A 21,462-nucleotide genomic window follows, 5' to 3' on the forward strand; every position below is an offset into this window, starting at 1 on the left:
TAAGGAAGGTTTGACTGTTGAAACTGAAAATTTTTCCGGTTCTGTCAGTCCTCTTTACGTGCGCCTACACCTCCTAAAAAAGATCTCCGAACTCCTCATAGCGGGTAAAATTAGTTTTGTGATCTTAACATTAATACTATAGATTGAATTTGGGAATTGTTTTATAATTTTGATTTACATCTTGTGATATTTTTCCGATGGAATGATTTGCTTGAATTTGCAGGTACCTTTTTGCTGATGACAAGTTTATTTTCCAATACTGATATGAAGAATCTCATAAATTTTGAATAATATAAAATTATCTCTCTAGCTTCACTGAACAATTTCAACTTTTGAGTTAAATATGGTTTTTTTTTTCACTAACTAAAAGATTATGAGTTAGAATATTACTGTTTTTTTTTCTAGTTAAAATATAATAACATAAGATAATATTGATTTGTATAAAATTGGTTTAATGAAACATGTTAGAGAATGTTTGTTATTGGAATAAGAGTGTTTGTTCTTGTTTTGGTATGATAAATGTGAGAATTAAAATATAAATACTTTGAGAATTTTTGTTATTGGAATATTACTGTCTAAGTCTTCTTCTTTTTCTTTTTTTTATATCTGTGGATCCAACATCTTATATGTATTGATGAAAAACTGTCCAGTTACATTACAATACGTTGAGAAAACAAAACAAATTATTCACCCTTTTCCTGATTTCTCAGATATTATTTACAAAAATGTTTCACCAGTAGTCCTTACATGAGCAAGAACCATCCTTGAAATGGTGGAAACGATTTCTATCTCTTGCAATAATTTCTCTATTGAAGATCTTTGAAATTAATTTGGTGGCAGAATGACAATTTCCACACACGCGAAGATTCTTCATTATTCTGATTGTTGTCCCTGGCTTTGTACTGATCAAACCAAAGGCAATGGCCAACTTTTCACTGTGATGACTCAAGACCCCTTCTTTCCACTCCTCATCCATGTCATAAAGCACCTCTGACGTATCTGGTACAAAACCAGCTTTCTCCAAACGCATATCAATTTCATCCAACATCTTGTAGATTTCATTGCTCTGGGGATGCACCTTGTCACCAACAAGAAACTCATGCACCACACTATCTACTTCAATAGAGCTACAACCAGGAACTTTCTTCATCCTGTTATCATTTAGCCTGGTTCTTATTTTTGCTACATCCTCCCATCTACCAGCTCCTGCGTAGATGTTTGACAAGAGCACATAGGCGCTTGGGTTTTCAGGTTCTAGTTCAAAAAGATGCGTGGCAACAGATTCAGCCAACTCAATGCGTCTATGAATTCTACAAGCTCCAAGCAGAGAGCACCAAATGGCCCCATCTGGTTTCATTTCCATATTCTTCATCAAGGTTTCCGCTTCATCAAACAACCCGGCTCGACCAAAAAGATCTATCATGCATCCATAGTGTGGCAATTTCGGAGAAACCTTGTAATCTTGGATCATTGAACTAAAATATCTGCGTCCAAGACTTAGCAAACCAGCATGCTTACAAGCTGTTAACACGCCAACAAAAGTGATGTCATCTGGTACAAACCCCTCACTAGTCATTCTTGAGAAAAGCCCAAGAGCCGTATCTGTGTGCCCGTGCATGGCAAACCCAGATATCATTGCATTCCAAGTTGCCAAGCTTTTAGTATTCATGCAATCAAAGATTCGTTTAGCTACCGCTAAATCACCACATTTTGCATACATGTCAATGAGGCTTGTCCAAAGGGCAACAGTATTTTTCATACTCTTCATGTTCTTGTCGACATAAGCATGAACCCATTTGCCAAGATCAAGCGCACCCAAGTTAGCACAAGCCGGAAGAATGCTCAAGAAAGTGACATCATTAGGATCTATATTCGACTGCATCATTCGCCTAAATAGCCCCAAGGCTTCCTTATAACAGCTCATATGAGTATAGCCACCAATCATAACATTCCATGAGACCACATTCTTATCCTGTATTTTCTCAAATAGATTGCTGGCTTCTTCCAAATCTCCACATTTAACATACATGTCAATAAGTCCGTTTACAAGCCTAAGATTTGATCCAAGTCCACGATCTTCAATCCAAGACCGAACCCAATTGCCCAGTTGAAGAGAAGATCCTGATTGAGCGCAGGCCGAAAGGACACTAAGCATTGTGCTCACATTAGGTGTAACCTTTGCTCTACGCATCTCTTCAAAGAATGCCATTGCCTCTTCGACTCGACCACCCTGAGCATACCCAGAAATCATAGCATTCCACGACACAACATCTCTCACAGGAATTTCATCAAACAACTCTCGAGCTTCATCCAAAAAACCCTTCGAAGCATACCCAGTAATCAAAGCAGTAAAAGAAACAGCATCTCTCATAGAACTTTTATCAAACACTAATCTTGCATTAACCAAGTCACCATTTTGAGCATACATGTTAATCAACGAAGTATGTACAAAGGCATTATGTTCAAGCCCAAGCTTCAAAACATGTGCATGGACCTGTTTCCCTTCATGGGCACCTCTAATTTTGGTGCATGACTTGATAATAGAAGGAAAGGTGTACTCATTCGGCTCTGTACCAGAACTAATCATATGAACATAGTATTCTAAAGCTAAAAAAGGGGATTCGCTCGATGAGAGACCCCTGATCATATGATTCCAAATCACATGATTGGGGTTTCGAATGGTTTTGAAGAGCGAGAGAGCATAAGAGAGGTCACCATGTGGAGAGACGGCGCAAAACTCGATGAGCTTGCTAAGAGCGAAGTGGGTGTTGTGGAGGCCAGTTTTGATGATTTGGGAGTGGATTTGTTTGAGAGTCTGGAGGGTTTTGCAGTTGGAAAGGAGAGTTAGAGAAGGATGGTCATGGACAAGCTTGTATGGAGGAGAAGAATCAGAGAAGGAAAGAGCTTGGAGAGTACTTACGGGTGAAGCCAATACCACCATCTTCATTTGTAGTTTGTGAATCTGGAGTTCCTCTATTCAAAATTTTCAAACAAGAAGAAGGTCGGATTTTTACCCTTGTAGATTTATTATTGTTTCACTTTCACCCTCATATCTTAAGATTTCACAATATTACCTCTATAGTTTCCAAAATGTCTTTATTTTACCCTTGATAAATAACTACTTTTTTCATAAATTATTTCTTGGTTATAAATTATATATCATAATCATGTCTAATTAATTTTTTGAATTATTTATTTTTTCCTTTTTTTTTTAATTTGGTTCCGTTCACCATCTTTTATTACTCTATTGCATAAAAATGGTTGCATGCACATCAACATTAACTACAAATATTCTACCAATCCATACAATAATTATGCAATAGTACAAAGTCACATATAAATAAAAAAGAATATCTTACTTATTTTTAGCTAAAAAAAAGTTAAATAATCTCTTAAAAGATAATTATTCATCGGTGTATATTTTTTATATTGTCATAATTTTTACTATTAAGTTTTTAAAAAATATTTCAAGAAAATGTATAAATTATAATTTTTCTTAATTAATATTTTAAGAAAGATTTTTCAACCAGTTTCATGCAAATATATATATATATATATATATATATATATATATATATATATATTATATATATATATAATGCTTATTGAATAATCAAACATTTTTAAAGCCATGGTTAATGCAAAAAAGAATTTCAACCACACAACATTCCACTTTCAAACACACTCATGTTGAATATGTATCATTAAAAATTCTAATTTTAAAAAAAATCAAAAGCATGTGATTAATGTTTGGTGTTTTTAGAGGTCTAAACAAACCTCAAAACCTTTGACTCAAACAAGATCTTAAATGGTTCAATTAAATTTAAAATAATCTTGAACTGCCAGCGATAAATGGTTCAATTAGGGCAGCCTTGATACATCAAAAGGATCAATATAAGAAAGTATAAGAAATGTAAGAACCAAAAGTGAATTTTATAGCACCGTTTAAATAAACGGTAAAGAAATGGCAAGCGTTGCCGGTAACTTCCCTTTTGTCTCCATTTTCCATTTTGCCGCCACCTCACTCTCTCGCTCACACACCTCCTCCTGTGCTGGTGTATAAATGCCAGCCTCAAACCCCCCTGCTCCTCTCTCTCTCCAAACAGCCATCCATTCTTAATTTCTCTCACTCTCTCCAGTACTCAATTAATCTTTCAAAAATCTTGAATTTAGAATAATGGAAGCACACATTCACAATTTCTCCCCTAATTTCTCACCACTTCGACCCCTAACAAACCCTAATTCCTCTATCAAACTCTATCACTCTCGAAATTCTATCTTTTCTATACCTCCATCGAAATCACTCAAGCAAGGGTTCCGATCATCGCCACTGTTGGCGGCGTCCACTCCCATCACCAACACCGATACTTCACTAGCCTCAAAAGGAGAAAATGAGAGGAGTGTGAGTCCAGTTTATGTGCCTACGCCACCTAATCGTGGGCTCCGTACACCTCACAGCGGGTAATTTTTTTTTTTAAATTCTTGATAATTATTTATTCCTAAATTGTAATTTTATTTCAATAAAATTGACAGGTACCATTATGATGGGACGACGCGGAACTTTTTTGAAGGTTGGTATTTTAAAGTGTCGATACCGGAGCGGAAACAGAATTTCTGTTTCATGTATTCAGTGGAGAATCCTGCGTTTCCTAAGAAATTGACTGCCTTGGAGTCGGCACAGCATGGATCGAGATCAATTGGAGTTGGTGCTCAGATTCTAGGGGCTTATGACAAGTATATTTGCCAATTCTCTGAAGAATCGCAAAATTTCTGGGGAAGTAAGTGTCCCCCCCCCCTCTTTGTAATGCTATGGGAACTGTTTGAATTTATAAGATTCTGTGTTTAAGAGTTAAAGTTGTTACTATTAGTTTGTTTGTTGATGCTTAGGTAGGCATGAGCTGGTATTGGGGAATACTTTTGTTGCTGAGAGAAACATGCGGCCTCCAACTAAAGAGGTTCCTCCTCAGGTTGAAATCTCTCTTGTTCATCTTAAATGTTGATATTGATATTCTTTTTGTTTATCATTTTTTTTAGAATGTCCAACCTTGTCAATTTTATAAGGTTTTAACATTTGGGTTTTTTAGTTTGAATGCATAAGAGAGGATTTCTTTTTTATTCAGTTACAAAGCCGTGGATTAATAGTACATAAGAATGTTGTCAGAGTTGCAATTCTTTAAAATTGTGCAATACAGCTGCGGAGGAAAATAAGAAAAGTCCTCTTTAACAATTTAACTGAAATGTCTCATTTTGCTTCCGTAACTTCAAATGGTTTCTCATGTCTGAAAAATTTGTAGGAATTCACATTAGCTACTGTACCCTTTTTTTTTTTATAAGTTTTGAAGTGGTTGAATATATCAGCATTAGCCTTCCTGTTCAGTTCTGTATTAGATATTTTTTTGTTTATTTTACATTTCCTTGCATAAGACTGTTAAACCTGAAAACTTAGAGTGGATTCTCAATTTCCTGTCTGCTTGGTTAGACTTAGTGCAAGTATTTCTTGGTTTGCTAGGTTTATATTCTTGCTGAGGCTAACCATGTCAAATGAATCCAAGTTACAACTTACATTTTGTAATATTTAATTTGTGCAGGAATTTGATAAAAGAGTTTTAGAAGGATTTCAAGTAAGCCCACTTTGGCACCAAGGCTTTATTCGTGATGATGGCAGGTATTCTCACTTTTATCATCCATACCCATAGTGTAGAGATTGAGTTTCAGGATGTAACATCACACATGCATGGGGGCTTTTTTTGTAAAATCATGCATGCATGTCACACTGCATTCAGTGCCACATTCAGGATAATGGATCAAACTTTCTAATGCTTTGTTAGTCCACCTCCTTATCTATGCTTAAAGTGGTGAGAAAATAATACGATTGGGTAAGTCGGGGAAAATCAAATATATTTCATTTTTGAAATTTTGATAATCAAATATATTTTTAATACCTTGGTTGTTTCTAATTTATTTGAGCACTGGTAGTTTGACATGACTTTTCTTCTAACTGCAGGTCAGATTATGTGGAAACAGTGAAAACTGCACGTTGGCAGTACAGCACACGGCCTGTTTATGGATGGGGTAATGTTGGGTCTACACAGAAGTCGACTGCAGGGTGGCTTGCTGCTTTTCCTGTATTTGAACCCCACTGGCAAATATGCATGGCCGGAGGACTTTCAACAGGCATTAACTATTCTTGCTTCTGGTTATAATTGTTTTGGAACTTTCAATCTGATATTGATTATGATTCTTTTATTCTATTTTACAACAAGTTGTCTAATAAAATCAATGATCTTTGTAAACTGTTCTTACTCATTATATATAATCAGCTCTTGTTTCTTACAGTTCTCGTTTCTCCCCCCTTCTAAGTAAATACCTTACAAGAATTTACAGAAGCCTCCGTTGATAATTTCTAAGTGCTCATGCTGCTATGAAGGTCACAAGTTTGTGAGAGCAGAATATCCATAGGCTTTAGAAATAATTATATTCTAGGTTTTTGGCTCCTTTTGCTGTCACATTGGCAAAGAGTATTGTGATTAGGTTCAATGCTTTCTAGGGAATAATGCTTTGGGTTTTGTTTGTACACAGGATGGATAGAGTGGGATGGTGAAAGATTTGAGTTTGAAGATGCTCCTTCTTATTCTGAAAAGAACTGGGGTGGAGCCTTCCCAAGAAAATGGTTTTGGGTAAATATTTATTTCTTTCATGTGGTAAATATCTGTGTATTAATGGATTATATGTTTTTCTCACATGGAATTTCATGCTTACATAACTTTGTAAGGGTGGGTAAGTTACTTTCACTGTTGCTCTTTGCATGACTAATAATTAACTATTTACCCTCTTTTCAACATACAAAGGTGACCTTACATCAATATTATTCACCCCAATTCACGTTTTGATGTGTGGTGTGGGAATGTTGTGTTGTCATTACATGTTGGTTCAAAGTACAGAAATTGAAGAAAGCACATTAACTTTATCTCTGGCTCATTAGCCTGCTTTCTCATGGACTTGATTAGATGGCTTATTTTTTATGCATTGTTGATTAGTGGAAATTTTTGGTGAAGAAATCTCTGCTCTGTTTAAGTTATTGAAGTTGTTGGGAATTATCGCTGGGACGATGTTTTGCTAATGCATCTTAGGTTTGCAATTGTCCACGGATGCCTAACCTGAAAGAAAAGAAAATTAAAAAAAATTAAAAGAAAAAGTCTGAATGCCTGCATGCTAATTGTTGATGTTTTACATTTTACCATAGGTTCAATGTAATGTCTTTGAAGGTGCAAGTGGAGAAGTTGCTTTGACTGCAGCTGGTGGTTTGAGGCAAATACCTGGACCAAGTGAGACTTTTGAAAATGCTGCATTGGTAACTTTCCTATGACAATTCCAATACTATTGTTCTCCACTTTCCCTTGTTTCAGCAATTTTTTTTAGATAGATAAGTTTTTTCTGCTCTTTAGGAATATATATGGCTAAATGCATGTAAAGAATGAGATAGTGAACCAATGATATGCAATTTTCATGGAACCTCAGCTACCCTTTATGTTTTCATATGGAACTTGAATATTATTCATGAGTTTGAATATGCCTACTATCTTTAGTTTGAGATCCTGAAATAGAAGAAAAGCCAAAAACATATTCAAGTTTACAAGTTGGACGCACTTGTTTTAAATAAACTGACACACAATACAATGTCCACCTGTGCAGGTTGGAGTACATTATGATGGGATTTTCTATGAATTTGTGCCATGGAATGGTGTTGTAAATTGGGAAATTTCTCCATGGGGTTACTGGTACATGGCTGCAGACAACGGGACACATTTGGTATCTTCTGTTTCCTGTTTCTAGTATTCACAGTCACGCAGTATAAATCCACTTTTAACTCTGATGTCCCTGTAAGTTTGGTATTATTCTTCACTTAAACATGTGAAAACATTAAAAAAGAAAAAGGAAGAACATGCTTGCCCACATGATTTTTCATGACCTCTTAAGTCTTTTATGGATACATATAATGACAAGTTGGAGTTATACTATCAACTAGAGGTCTAATTTGTTGTCCTTACTCAGGTTGAATTGGAGGCAACAACAAAGGATTTGGGAACAGCATTGCGTGCTCCAACAGTAGAAGCTGGGCTTTCTCCAGCTTGTAAAGATACCTGTTTTGGTTTTCTGAAATTGCAAATATGGGAACGTCGATATGATGGCACTAAGGGGAAGGTGCATTTTACTTCTCACTCTCCCATATCCACATGTTCATCAACTTCATGCGCAAAAACACTTAACCTATACTATTTAACCTCAGGATTTATTCTTAGCATTAAGCGGCCTAACTATTCAACAGAACATCAAAAACTTTGAACTTTTCTTGTGTGACAGTATTTATCTTGCAATGTAGTTTCTTTACATAAAACAAGTTTTGCAACCAGAGGTTGCACTTGTTCTTCTGACATGTATTTTCAGTGACATTATCCCATGAAACCAGTGAAAGGAGTCCATCTGTGGACTTCATGAGTGATTGTTTCTTAAAAATCTAGAGTTGTCATTGGAGAAATGAAGAGTCTGCTTTTAGCATGTGAGAATTTGCTTCCTGGATGTTCTATTTTTGTTTGTCACACCTTGTATGTTATCTATGTGCTAAAATCCATATGGATTGATACAATTCCAATGAGAGCGTTTTCTCATAATAATTTGAAAATCCTTGGCATCCAATTTTTTAATGTAATTTGTCAAAGGGGCAAAGCGCTGATCCCTGGCATGCAATTGTTGTGATTGGTATATGCTCTTGGATCTGCACTTTTACAAGTTGATTTTGTTCTTGTTCAAGAAGCGAATAAGACCAGTTAGTTTATTTGTTCATACTATGGCTTTGGATATTCCTACACTTTCAGCATTATTATATGCAGTTAATTTTGGATGTTACAAGCGACATGGCATTAGTAGAAGTTGGAGGAGGACCATGGTTTACCACCTGGAAAGGCAAGACATCTACGCCAGAGCTTGTGAGCCGTGCTATCGGAGCCCCCATTGATGTGGATGGAATTTTTAGTTTTGCTCCCCTGTTCAAGCCCCCTGGTTTATAACCACTAGGCCAGCTCTTTCATTATGAAAATGGATCAAACTTGGAAGTTTGAAGAGCCAGAGAAAGGAAGATGGCAGTTTGGTATGAAAGACGATCCATTGTGCCCCAAAACAGCAGACTGAATGTTTCTCCATGATGCGGTAAGTTGCATGATCAGTTCTTTTGTTGTAAATTTCACTCAAATAACATTTAGCTTGGGCAACTGCAGTTAAAAGGGAACTGGGTGCTTGCCTTAGTCTGACTTCATCTATTCTGAGGCATTTTGCATTAGCGACTCTTTTTTTAACCACATAGCTAGTGCAAAGCTAATATAGAATTTGTATACCTTCCTACATCGCTTTTTATTCAGCACCTTCTGCGACTTTGTGGTCATTTATTGCATATTTTCTGGTTTGTTATCCTGATTTTTTCATTTGCAGCTATCAGAATGTAGCAGCGATTGCCTTTAAAACCGTAAGCAAAAGTAAGGGTGCCTTTACTTGTGAAGTTGTTCTCGGTTTTTTTCAGATTTTTTTCTTAATAAACCGAAAATTAAAGAAGATGCATTCACTGAATTGTTTACTTAGAAACAGGTGTTCTCTAATTCTTGAAAACACCAAATAGAGATGGAAACAAAACATAATTTTCAGAAATTATACCCTTAAATTTCTCAAAAGTGTTCCTGTTATCCAGATCTGTTTACGATCTTATGTTATGTTTTATATCACTTATGATATGTTTATCTTTTTGTCACATGCATGCCAAATTCCTCATCCTTCCAGATTTGTCTCATACGGGAAAAGTTGGTCAAAAGCAAGTTTAACACAACAAAACAAATTTACAGAAGTATTTTATAAGATTATTATTAGCACGGTAACCATCATTAATTAACTCATATCATTTACTTTTTAGTTTTTAAATTAACTTAAGCAGACAATTGAATTGCATTTTCTTTTCATGTATATTATTTTTCAAAAACAAATTACTGTACATGAAATGAGCTTCAGCAGCCAATAACCCCCTGTTTATCCCGGTCCATATCTCTCGGATTAGGCATGGTTCATAATTTATGGATCCCTTGTGTTGAAGGATATATAAAAAATCTAAGAATATGTTTATTCAAAAAGAAAAATTACAGGAGAAAATATACTCAAGCCATTCTGAAGTAATGGTAACCCTGACCCCATTCTCAAGATAAAAAGAAGAGGAAAGACATGGTAACCTTAACTCATGGTAATCAATTTTGTTTTGCTTCTACTCCAGCAGACGCTCCTTCTTGTCCTCAGCAGGTCCATAAGCCCAAAAACATACAGGATAATACACAATTAATTATACTCAAGACAGTGATCAGCCAGTAATAATCATCTAACCGACCCTTGTTAAGATTACTTGAGAACCAGCTCTCCTTCCCTCCTGTGGATAACCCTGCCCGCAACATACACCAAACCACTCCCTATCAGATCAGCCACCGCGGTTCCGAAAGTGAAAAGAGCCACCGCAATGGTAGACATGCTTTTAGGGAACTGAGAGTAGTAGAATTCGATCTGTCCAATTGAATTAAAAGCTTCAGCCAATCCAAGCAGGATTTTTGGTGGCAAAAGCCACACTACTGACATGTTCACCACACCGTCTGGTTCGTCTTCTAGTCCTTCCTCCATAGCAGTTTTCCTTCTTATGGTTTCTACTACTGCTGACATTGCCCTTGCTGCAACTGGGACTAGCAAACCAATTCCTATCCTTACTTTAGGACTAAGCCCGCCACGTGGCCTGCCGGTGAATCTTGCCAACAATGGCAACAGAATTCGGTCATAGAAGGTTAGCCAGATTGTGAGAGTGAGAACCAGAAACACATTGAGGGATCCTGCTGGAAGTTCAAAATTCAAGATGATCCTGTCCATGGTAACTGCTTGGAGGGTGGCAAATGAGTTTTGGTTCAAGTTGATATGCATCATGATGCCTGTAGTCCAAATGGGGATGACCCCAAGCAGAGCTTTCAGTGACTCTACCTGATCAACTGTGCATAGCCGCCATGGATTTGAAGCTGACACATCAAGATTTACATCCCTATCAGGATCTATTATGATACAAGCTCGGTTCAGACACCTGCACAAAGTGTTGAGAAATATTAAGGAGGGATGATTTGGATAGTCAAGCATCGAAGAAAAACTCCGAGTCGTCATTATGTTAACACTGGTGTACCTTAATTATCAGCAGGGACCTGGAACTCAGAGTCATCACTGTGGTAATACTGTTCAATGCTACTGTGAGATAGATTGAGCTTTCTGTTCCTGAATGCTGCAACTACAACCTGAACAAAACCTGTAAATAAGCTCGAGGAGGTCTTCCCTATGATGTACTGGGAAGAACCCACCAGAAACATTAAAGCAGAGAAGAACATGAGAATTGCAGGAACGGCAAACCCAACTTTCCAACCGAGGTTATCTTGAATGTAGTCTATGTAGACAATAACAGTAAATGCTATAATTGTCGATAATCCTGTTGCAGCATAATACCAATTAAAGAAACTCTGCAGGACACTCTCATTGTTGGGGTTCTCTTCGTTGTCTTGGTCTGCGTCGAAGGCAATAGAGCAAGGCCTAATGCAACCAGCTCCAATGGATACAAGGCCGAAAGAGAAGAATAAGATAGCCAGTTGGCCTGCTGTAGCTGAGCTGCACATATCGGTGAATCGGTCACAAGGTGGAGGTTGTAGTTGTGGTATCATGGCAGTTAACCAAAGAAGAATCATCCCCTACATGAACAGAACAGATTAAGAGGTCAAGACTCAAAACCCCTATCCCCCCCCAGAAACTTGGAAGCAAGGCCAACAAAGAAGAAACTCGGTGAATATGATAGCGGGAAATGACTCACAAGAAGGCTCTGTTGTGCGCGGAATCCGGCGACCGGTGATGAACTGATTATTGCTCATAGGAGGGTAAGCACACTGAGACACAATATTTTACGTGGTTCGGCAAAACCGCCTACATCCACGGGAGAGAGTCATTTTATTAGAGTAGAGAAAGAATACAATAAATACATGGAGGAGGATCTCATCACTCAACTCCCATCTCTCTTGCTGCAGGGCTGCTGCCTCTTTCTCTTCTCTTTCTCTTCACTCTTTCACACACTCACGTTATTCTCCCTCTCACATAGCTCTCTTTGTATGGTGCCTATTTATAGGCAGGATGGTAGCTTCTCTTCTTCTTTCCAGCAGCTGCACATGGGAGTGGGTGGCTGCCATCTTCTTCAACAAAGGCTGCTGCCACTTGCTTGGTGGTGGTGGCCACTTTGTTTGGTGGTGGGGTAGTCCCACTAATGACAATACCTAACAATCACCCCCTTTGCCATTCATGTGGGGCAATTGTCCGCTTGCTTCTTCAGCACAAGCTTGCATCTTGCAGCTCTTCCAAGCTTACCATTCCGAGAGCGTCTCCGGCCAAGTTTATAGGTACTCGCCAAACCTTTCAATCACCAGAGTCACCAAAGCACACCCTTTCTTACACCAAAGGATCACTTCAACCAGATGGTCTCACACATCACATCTGAAGAGTGTTAACGCTTGTCTCTAGGACACAACATTCCCCTTCGAGCGTATCAGCCATGCTCGGTCCGGAATGATTTATCAAGCCTTACACCAAGGCTTACAACACCCCCTCAAACAGATATTCCAAGTGCGACAGTCATTATTTGAGTATCTCAATATGATCACAAGCCCACCACTCTTCCAAGAGTCTACTCATCCAGGAGTTGCGCCTGCCCTCTGTTCCACCATAGGAACCACGCCTTACTTCTCCATGAGTCTCTCGCTCTTAGTTGTAAGAGTCCAGGTAGCTCTCCACCTTTAACCATGGGGGCAGCCTATTAAAGGTTGATCCATATCTATCTTCATACTCTGAGTATTACAATGCCATTACCGAGCTCACCACCTTGACAAGAGTCAACTCGTTCCCGGAACCTGCGCATGCCCTCTGCTCCTTCATAGCAGCCGCGTCTTAATGCTCCACAAGTCACACACTTATTGTCCAAGGCAAATGTCTTCTAGCTCATTGATCTTTAGCATGGGGGCAATATCCATGAAAGTCAATCCTGCATTTGTCTTCATACTCATCATAGCCACTTCATTGGCTATCCATATTTCCACTTATATCTAGCCATCACATCGGCTCTGGGGTGTTCTAAACTTGGGCTCCTATCCTGGCCCTCACACCTTCTCATGAGGTGTCTCCACTCGTCGTTATGCGGCGGTTTGAACTCTGGGCTCATATCATGGCCCCCACACCTTCCATTAGGTGTCTCCGCTCGTCGTCATGCGGCGGTCTGAAATGGGCTCATATCATGGCCCTCACACCTTCCATCCGAGGTGTCTCCGCTCGTCTTGGAGCGGTCTCATCCTCCTTCATCGGGATGCTTCAGTGGCTCCAAGATTCTCTACCACCATGTGGACTTGGGAGAGATTACTGCCACTAACGACATAGAAAGAGAAAGTTGCGGTATACTCCTCGCAATCCTCCACCTCGATTTCTATGTTTGGAGCTTCTACGCCTTTCTGCTTGATAGCTCCACCTACACCACTCTTTTTGGTGTCTACGCCTTTCATCATAGGCGGTCGCCTTTTATCACAGGCGTTTGCACCCCCTCAATTAGGTGCCTCTGCAACAGCTCTCTTTCCATCCTTGCATGCATTGGAAAGGTCTTTGCCTGTTGTCTTCATCAAGAGCATAAAAGACTTCCTGTTGTACAAACTTTAACAGTCTCTGCTCTGAGCTTCATCTGGGAACTCTTCTTCTCCTTGCACCTGTTGTCTCATTACAGTACCTCGTTAGGATCCTTCGGGTACTCCTGCACAATCTCCGTGTGCCCTCGTGCAATATCTGTTCTCCAGATTTCTCCCTATTCCTTGCTTATGTTTGACAGCAGCTCATCCTGTCACAACACCTGTCCAAGTCAAAATAGGGTGTCAATCTTCATCCCCTTGCTGTATTTCTCTTCCATTATCAGGGTCTTCATCAATTCTCCCCTCGAGAAATCACAGTCACCGAATCTAACTTCTTTGGAGAAATCACCACTCCATTAGATCCTTGATCATATGGAACCCAACTGTTCCTCTGTGCCGTCATCTTGCTAGTCTTCAACAGTTTCATAACAAACTGTCACATATACGAAAATAGTACCGTATGGATAATCCTTCCACTAAGCAAGTTCCCAGGAAAGATTGGAGGGGTCACACTGGTCCCGCTTAAAACCCAATCTCCTAGACAGAACTTCTTAGAACGTATCTATCAACCGTACTGCCTTTTTGTATATACAACCATTTGCTAGCTTTGTTGCGGCTTTACTTTACAAGTGATCTGGGATATCCCGGTTTTATACCTGATTTCTCAACATCTGGCGAGACTACCAGTGCTTAGATTCGTCAAGATTGGTCTTCATCAGTTTCCACTCTCCACCTCAAATCGTCCACATGATCGGGTGTCTAGAGTGTCCCAATTTTGCCTTCCATCAAGGCAATTAAATTTTCCCACTTAAAAGTTCAGCACACATAATTGGGCAAATGTGTGTAACTTATTCTTCTTCATCTCCATCGACCACCATGACGACCTTCAGATGCCTCCTGATCGGGCAATCTCTCTTTGCTAATTCACCACCGCCATTTTTGGTCTCGCATCTCAATGATCGGACCGTACCATTGCATTCGGAACGATCAAATTAGCTAGAAACATGTCTTGAATCGTCCAAATCGCACATCAAACGGCTACGATTTGATCAAAACAATTCTGGCCTGATCAACGGCTCAGATTCAATCTCAGATCCGGTTGCATGTAGGATCAGCTACACGGGATCCTATCCCTCGGCTCACGGCTCGGCTCGGCTCCAATTTGGCTCGGCTCGTGGCTGATGACGTGGCAGGTGGGCCCCTATGCTGACATGTTCGTTAACTAGTCAATGTTTTTGCTGACTGTGTATGCTGATGTCATCCTTGCATCACGTTGATGTCATCCTTTGCATGGCACGTCACTGTTCAGGCCTACTGTTCACATGGGTCGGGTCAACTGGTATTCGGGTCGGGTCAACTCATCCGGGTGAAGAAGACGCGTGGCACGCGTGGGGCGCATGGGCAAACACCTTTCCGGAGCGTGACGGCGCGTGAAGGAGATTCCGACGTCCGTTTTCGACGCGGTTTTCACCAGTGGCTTCGTCTCGTCCTCCTCTACACAGTGGTATGGTCAAAACACAATTTTGACAACTTTCATTTTTGAGCAAAAATCAAACACCACTTAAACCATATGCTCTGATACCAATTGTTGTGCGCGGAATCCGGCGACCGGTGATGAACTGATTATTGCTCATAGGAGGGTAAGCACACTGAGACACAATATTTTACGTGGTTCGGCAAAACCGCCTACATCCACGGGAGAGAGTCATTTTATTAGAGTAGAGAAAGAATACAATAAATACATGGAGGAGGATCTCATCACTCAACTCCCATCTCTCTTGCTGCAGGGCTGCTGCCTCTTTCTCTTCTCTTTCTCTTCACTCTTTCACACACTCACGTTATTCTCCCTCTCACATAGCTCTCTTTGTATGGTGCCTATTTATAGGCAGGATGGTAGCTTCTCTTCTTCTTTCCAGCAGCTGCACATGGGAGTGGGTGGCTGCCATCTTCTTCAACAAAGGCTGCTGCCACTTGCTTGGTGGTGGTGGCCACTTTGTTTGGTGGTGGGGTAGTCCCACTAATGGCAATACCTAACAGGCTCCAGAATGATCCGTCCCATGAATGAATCGGAGAGGAAAGCTCTGAAGATGGACAATCCATTAGACATAGCAAACCATAAGAAGAGAATGGTCGACCCATTTGCAGCCTCCAAGCGATAGTTATTCATCAGGTAGAATATCATATTTGGCATCAGCCCATAGCTAGCCACCCTCTCAAACGCCTCATTAACTATAGATGCACAGGACAGGAAAACAAATAACCCAACTTGATTCAACAGAAAACAAAGAACAGAAGGAGGAAGAAACTTAACAGTAGACTCTGAAGATTACCTATGATGAAGGGCATGGTCCTTAGGCCACCCCTTTTTTGGTCCTTGTCCTTCGGAATGAGAACCATCGTCTCCTCTGCAATTGTGTTTTCCATTTCTTTCCTCTCTCTAACAGCACACTGCTATTACAGGAGTCCATACATTTGAAAAGATTAAAAGAAAGAAAATTAATAAAAGAAAAGCTAAAAGAGCAAACAACTATAGCTTTTCTCATATAATATTGCTATAGTATTTTCCTATATTATTTTATTTTTCTCTTGAATATATGGTTTTTTTTTTTACTTTTCCTTTTTTTTTTTGTTTTCTTTGTTTTGTTTTTTTCCAAAATTATTTTTTTCTATTTTATATTTTAATATTGAGATTGATAATTTAACTTTGTAATTTTTATTTTTTGCCTTGAGATTAACGTGATTTGCGGGTTTGTCGAGATAATTCAGGTTGCCCAAGTTTATGGATTTGATGGGTTTTTTTTTTTTTAATAATTGAATTTGGTTTTTTATAGTTTTTTTTTTCTTCATATTGTTAGAAGAATAGTTTTAAAGAAAAATCATATTATTAAACTTTATGAAGTAACACAAATTAAAGGATGTGGGGGAAATCATTGTTCACTCAACACCCATTGCACTGTGGATTACAATAGTAATGCACAATGTTTTTTTTTGTTATGATTTTTTTTCAAATTTATTTTTGTCGATTTCATCCTTTAAAATTGATATTGTTGATAATTTAACATTGTAATTTGCTTCCTTTTATTTTATTTTTATATGAGGTTAGCTTGATTTACAAATTTACCAAAGTAATCTAGGTTGCCATGGTTTACACGTTTGGTGGGTTGTTTTTTTTTTAATTGAACTTGATTTTTTTTATAGTCTATTTTTTTCTCATATAGTTAAAAAATAGTTTTAAAGAAAAGTCATGTTATTAAATTTTATAAAATAATAAAAATTAAAGGGTGTGAAAAAATTACTATTCACTCATACACATTAGCACTGTGAATAACAATAGTAATTAATAGTATTTTGCTTTCCTTTTGTGATGATATTTTTTCAAATTTGTTTTTTCTAAATTTTATCTTTTAATATTGAGATAGTTGAAAATTTAGCTTTATAATTTGTTTCTTTTTATTTTACCTTTCTATAAGGTTAACATAGTTTACGGGTTTACCAGGGTAACCCGAGTTGCCTTGGTTTACGAGTTTGGTGAAGTGTTTTTTTTTTAATTGAACTTGACTTTTTTATCGTTTATTTTTTCTTATTCAGTTAAAAAAATAATTTTAAAAAACTTTATGTTATTAAACTTTATAAAGTCCATTGATTTATTCACAAGTTTGGCTGGTTGACTTGGTTTGCGGGTTTGACAAGTTTAACTTTTTTTAAATTAGCTTTTTTTTTTTATTCTTAGATACCGAGTTAATTAGAAATTCAGTTTCATAATTAGTTTTGTTTCGCCTTTTATGAGGTTATTGCGATCTAAAAAAAAAAATATCTTGGTATTATGTTAGTTTTTGATTTCATAATCTATTTTTGTTATCATATAGTTAAATAAAAAATAGTTTTAAGAGAATAAATTATAATCTTACTGGAGTCCAAAACCTAGTTCACAGCTTTGACATATTAGTTTGGTTTAACTGATTCATAAGTTTGACCAGTTTACCCACTAATAGAACATACATTTTTTTTTTTAAATATTTTTTGGTCTTTTAATTGTTTTTTTTTTAAATTTTATCATTTAATATTAGATTGGTTGAGAAATAGACTGTATTATTGATTTTTGTTTGCTATCTAGGGATTATTGTTTCAAATAAATCTCTATTTTTAGGTTGATACTCAAATTTGTGAGCATTTGTTTTTTATCATATAATTAAAATAAAAAATTATTAAATCCAATAAAGTCCATGATCCGTGTTGGGGGAGAGCCGAGGTCGATCCAATCTGTCATTGTCTCAATAGTTTTTTTAAAAAGTATCATCTTAAAGTTTTTTTTTAAAGCTACATCATGTTTTAACGATAATTAAGGTTGTATTTGGACATATAAAATTGATTAATTTAAATAAAGCTTGTTTTTACATGATTTAGTTAAAAACTTGAGTTGATAAAAAAATGAATTAGAAAATTTTTAAAATTAACCTTCTTAGTTAGGATTAATCATACTATTAAAAAATTCTTCCTAATCGTAACAACATTATAGTCACTAATTAATCCTGCTCCATGATCCGATATAATAGATATGCTCTTAGTGTCTCCCTTGTCGGATTTTTTTGTTTGTTTTCTTTGAAAGGCTGATTCACGTGTGATGTCTAATTAACAAATATTTTAAACTACAGTCCACACTCATACTTGTTGCTTGCATTGTTTTGATGCCATTTTTTATCCTACCTGAAAGGGAAACCCTTTTAATTTGCATAGTCACGTACGATTGTGATTTATAAAACACATGAGCCGTGTTGATAATTAATTAGACATGAAAATAAAATTTTTGAGAACCATCAAGGAATGTGAGTATTTAGTTGGCTAATTAAGAGAATTATGTGATAAAAAAGATTAAAAGAATAATTAACTATTCCTAGAATGCCATAAGAAAGGAAAGAAGAAATAAAACCCTACTTGAATTGTTTAGTTGGCTAATTAAGAGAATTATATGATAAAAAAAAAGAATAAAAGAATAATTAACTATTCATAGAATGCCATAAGAAAGGAAAGAAGAAATAAAATCCTTCTTGAATTGTTTAGTTGGCTAATTAAAAGAATTATATGATAAAAAATAATAAAAAATAATTAACTATTCCTAGAATGCCATAAGAAAGGAAAGAAAAAATAAAAACCTAATTAAATTGTTTTATAAGATAACATAGAGGAAAGAGGAAAAAAAGTCACATCCCAATAACCACCAAATGTTAGTAACTTAACTTTTCACCTTTATAAACATGCTTGCTAACATTAATAAACAATAATAAAAAACCAAATTAGAAATATAAAGAGGAGGAATGACTCTAGAAAGAAAACTCTGTCAATTCCAAGAAAAAAATGTTTATGCAACTAAGATACATTTAGGTGGTGAATAACAAATTGTAATTTATTATTATTTAATGTGACTATGATTAGACTAATAATAGAAGTTTCCTAGGACATATTTTATAGCGTTTCTTCCTAATGTTATTATAATTTTTTTCCAACAATACATATACATATTACTTATACTCTAAATTGTGTAGGAGAAATATTATCACAATCCACAATGTTTTTTTTTTTTTTTTTTTTTTATTTTGCTCTTGGAAAAATCACTTTTATATTGCCTGCCTTAAAAAAAAAGGGGGTAAAATGGTTATTTTATAGGACATAAATGTCAATGTATAATTGTTGGATAATGTAAATGGTTTTTCATAATTTTTTTGGACTTGGAAATGCTACATTGCCCTTGAATAAAAAACTAAGAAATGCTTGATGTTTAGTGGTGTAATGGGATTTTTCAATTTTTTGCACAATGTAATTACTCAATTAACCTTGGACTTCAATTTTTAAAATGTTTGCTTTAAGGGCTTTTTTGTATTTCCACACCTGTTTTTCCTATTATTTTTAGATGTTCTAGTGGTATTTTTGGCTTTTCATAGATGTTTTTTTTTTTTTTTTTGTTAATTTGGGGTTTAGGAGGGGTTATTTTGGTCTTTCAATAGAAAAAAAGCTGCATACACGTGCGACGCAGGCGTAGACGTGTGAGGTGTCCCGTTGCATTCGGGTGGCATGTGTGACCCTTTATGGCTCCAAAAAAAAATGCTATCCAAGGTGTTTTTTGATTCCTCACGACGAAGCTAACCACGCTAGGTGGCATGTGTGAGTTTTTTCACGGCAGTTTTGTTCCAATTTGGTTTTTTTTCTTTTTTATTTCTTTCTTTTCATTCTCTTTTTTTCTTGAATTACATGTTGGCCATGTAAAAAATTATACCAGCCCTTCATTTTCTTTTCTGTTTTTTATTTATTCCCTTTTCTTTTAATTGAAATTATTTTATTCACATTGATTATTTCTAATTAGATTTTATTTTAGATTTCATCCCTGATCATTTGATTTTGTTTTATTTTTTTTTATCAAATCTGATCTTCATTTTTTAATTGATATTTGTTTTGTTTTGAATCATTTTCTTGATTGATTTGTTTAATCAATTCCATCCCTAAACATTTATTTTCACTTAATTTTTATGTCAAATTTGGTTCTAATTCTATTAATTGCTATTTATGAATCATTTTCTTAATTGATTTGTTTTTTTTTCAATTACATCCCTAAACATTTAATTTTTATGTCAATTTTAGTCCTAATTCTTTACTTGTTATTTGTTTTGTTTTGCTTTGTGTTTTTTTTATTGATTTTTTTTTCTTCTGAATTTCATCCCTCAATATTTGTTTGATTAAGAATCTTGCTTCTTTATTTTTTTGGGTTTGCCTTGTCGCACCCCGAAAAAAATCAGAAGGCGCGCGGCATCGGCTGGCGATTTTTCATCTCGTTGCGTAATGTTTGAATTTGGTTCGTTGGAGTCGCCACCTAGTAATTAATTTCGGGCTACTAGGAAACCGGATGTACTGGTCTTGTCAGAGATCGCGGGTAAGGAACTGGTTGTGGTTAGGGAAGGTATTAGCACCCCTAACGCACCCTACCTGAGGTAAGCTGCTTCGTGAATTTGATGTGTTAAAGAAGTTTTAATAATTGTCTTTTCATCGGAAATTAGAAATATCACTTACGTATAAGTTAATAATTCTTAACCGTGATCCAATCAAAATATTAAATTCTTCTTTAATATCTGCAATTTTATCATTTAAAAAATAAAATATATATATAAAAAATAAAACACATACAAACACACACATTCACTTTCACTATTTTCTTTTCTTTTCTTTTTTTTGTCTTTTCTTTTACATCCATATTTACAAAATACAAATAAAAATTCAATACTAAATAAATATTACATTAAACAATTCGGAAATTACAAAAATGACCCCAAAACACCCCTGAACAGTGGCAGGACGACTTCTGGAGCTGCTGGAACAGCGGTGGCGCGTCGTTCCACGCGCCACCGTCACTGGCGGCGCGTGGATTCACGCGCCGCCGTGAGGAAAAAAGCAGGGGATCAACCACGGCTTCCTCTCTTCTTCTCCTCCTCACCGGCGATGATGCTGTGACCTGAAAGATAACAAAAAACGCACACAACAGGCAGTTGATTTTTATTTTGTGTTCTTGGTTTTAAAATCTGCTTCGGTTTTTTTCTTCTTTCCGACAGATCTGCATGTGCTTCTTCTTCTTCTCCGGTGGCAGATCGGTCGTGGAGGAGGAGCTGTCGGTGGTCGATTGAAGCAGGAGTCCGGTGGCGGGTGGTGGAGAGATGAAGAAGAC

At 36.8% G+C, this 21,462-nt stretch overlaps 4 protein-coding genes across 5 annotated transcripts; 1 reads left to right on the top strand and 3 right to left on the bottom strand.

Annotated features, from left to right (window-relative positions):
* Positions 1 to 611: 611 nt before the first annotated feature.
* Positions 612 to 2,967, bottom strand: LOC118032789 (pentatricopeptide repeat-containing protein At1g08070, chloroplastic). The gene has a single exon (XM_035037574.1). The coding sequence runs from the start codon at positions 2,945 to 2,947 to the stop codon at positions 731 to 733; it is 2,217 nt and encodes a 738-aa protein (XP_034893465.1). The 5' UTR covers positions 2,948 to 2,967; the 3' UTR covers positions 612 to 730.
* A 1,016-nt stretch (positions 2,968 to 3,983) lies between these two features.
* On the top strand, positions 3,984 to 9,991 carry LOC118032790 (tocopherol cyclase, chloroplastic). Of its 2 annotated transcripts, XR_004684716.2 has the most exons (11): positions 3,984 to 4,461; positions 4,534 to 4,778; positions 4,888 to 4,967; positions 5,589 to 5,665; positions 6,005 to 6,174; positions 6,580 to 6,677; positions 7,244 to 7,351; positions 7,693 to 7,809; positions 8,053 to 8,202; positions 8,889 to 9,204; positions 9,484 to 9,991. XR_004684716.2 is itself a non-coding variant. In XM_035037575.2 (10 exons), the coding sequence occupies exons 1-10, from the start codon at positions 4,178 to 4,180 to the stop codon at positions 9,063 to 9,065; spliced, it is 1,506 nt and encodes a 501-aa protein (XP_034893466.1). In that variant the 5' UTR covers positions 3,984 to 4,177; the 3' UTR covers positions 9,066 to 9,462. The 2 variants fall into 2 exon arrangements, 1 of the variants encoding a protein (XP_034893466.1); XM_035037575.2 differs by lacking the exon at positions 9,484 to 9,991 and having other exon boundaries at positions 8,889 to 9,462.
* A 437-nt stretch (positions 9,992 to 10,428) lies between these two features.
* On the bottom strand, positions 10,429 to 11,223 carry LOC118032787 (protein NRT1/ PTR FAMILY 1.1). Its single transcript, XM_035037573.1, has one exon. It carries the CDS (start codon positions 11,221 to 11,223, stop codon positions 10,429 to 10,431), a length of 795 nt encoding a protein of 264 aa, XP_034893464.1.
* On the bottom strand, positions 10,737 to 11,918 carry LOC118032791 (protein NRT1/ PTR FAMILY 1.2). The gene is made up of 2 exons (XM_035037576.2): positions 11,243 to 11,918; positions 10,737 to 11,146 (listed from the first exon to the last, which is right to left on the bottom strand). Exon 1 carries the CDS (start codon positions 11,790 to 11,792, stop codon positions 11,244 to 11,246), a length of 549 nt encoding a protein of 182 aa, XP_034893467.1. The 5' UTR covers positions 11,793 to 11,918; the 3' UTR covers positions 10,737 to 11,146; position 11,243.
* Between the last annotated feature and the right edge of the window lie 9,544 nt (positions 11,919 to 21,462).

This window comes from Populus alba, chromosome 18 (assembly GCF_005239225.2).
Source record: "Populus alba chromosome 18, ASM523922v2, whole genome shotgun sequence".
NCBI classification, from domain to species: Eukaryota; Viridiplantae; Streptophyta; class Magnoliopsida; order Malpighiales; family Salicaceae; genus Populus; species Populus alba.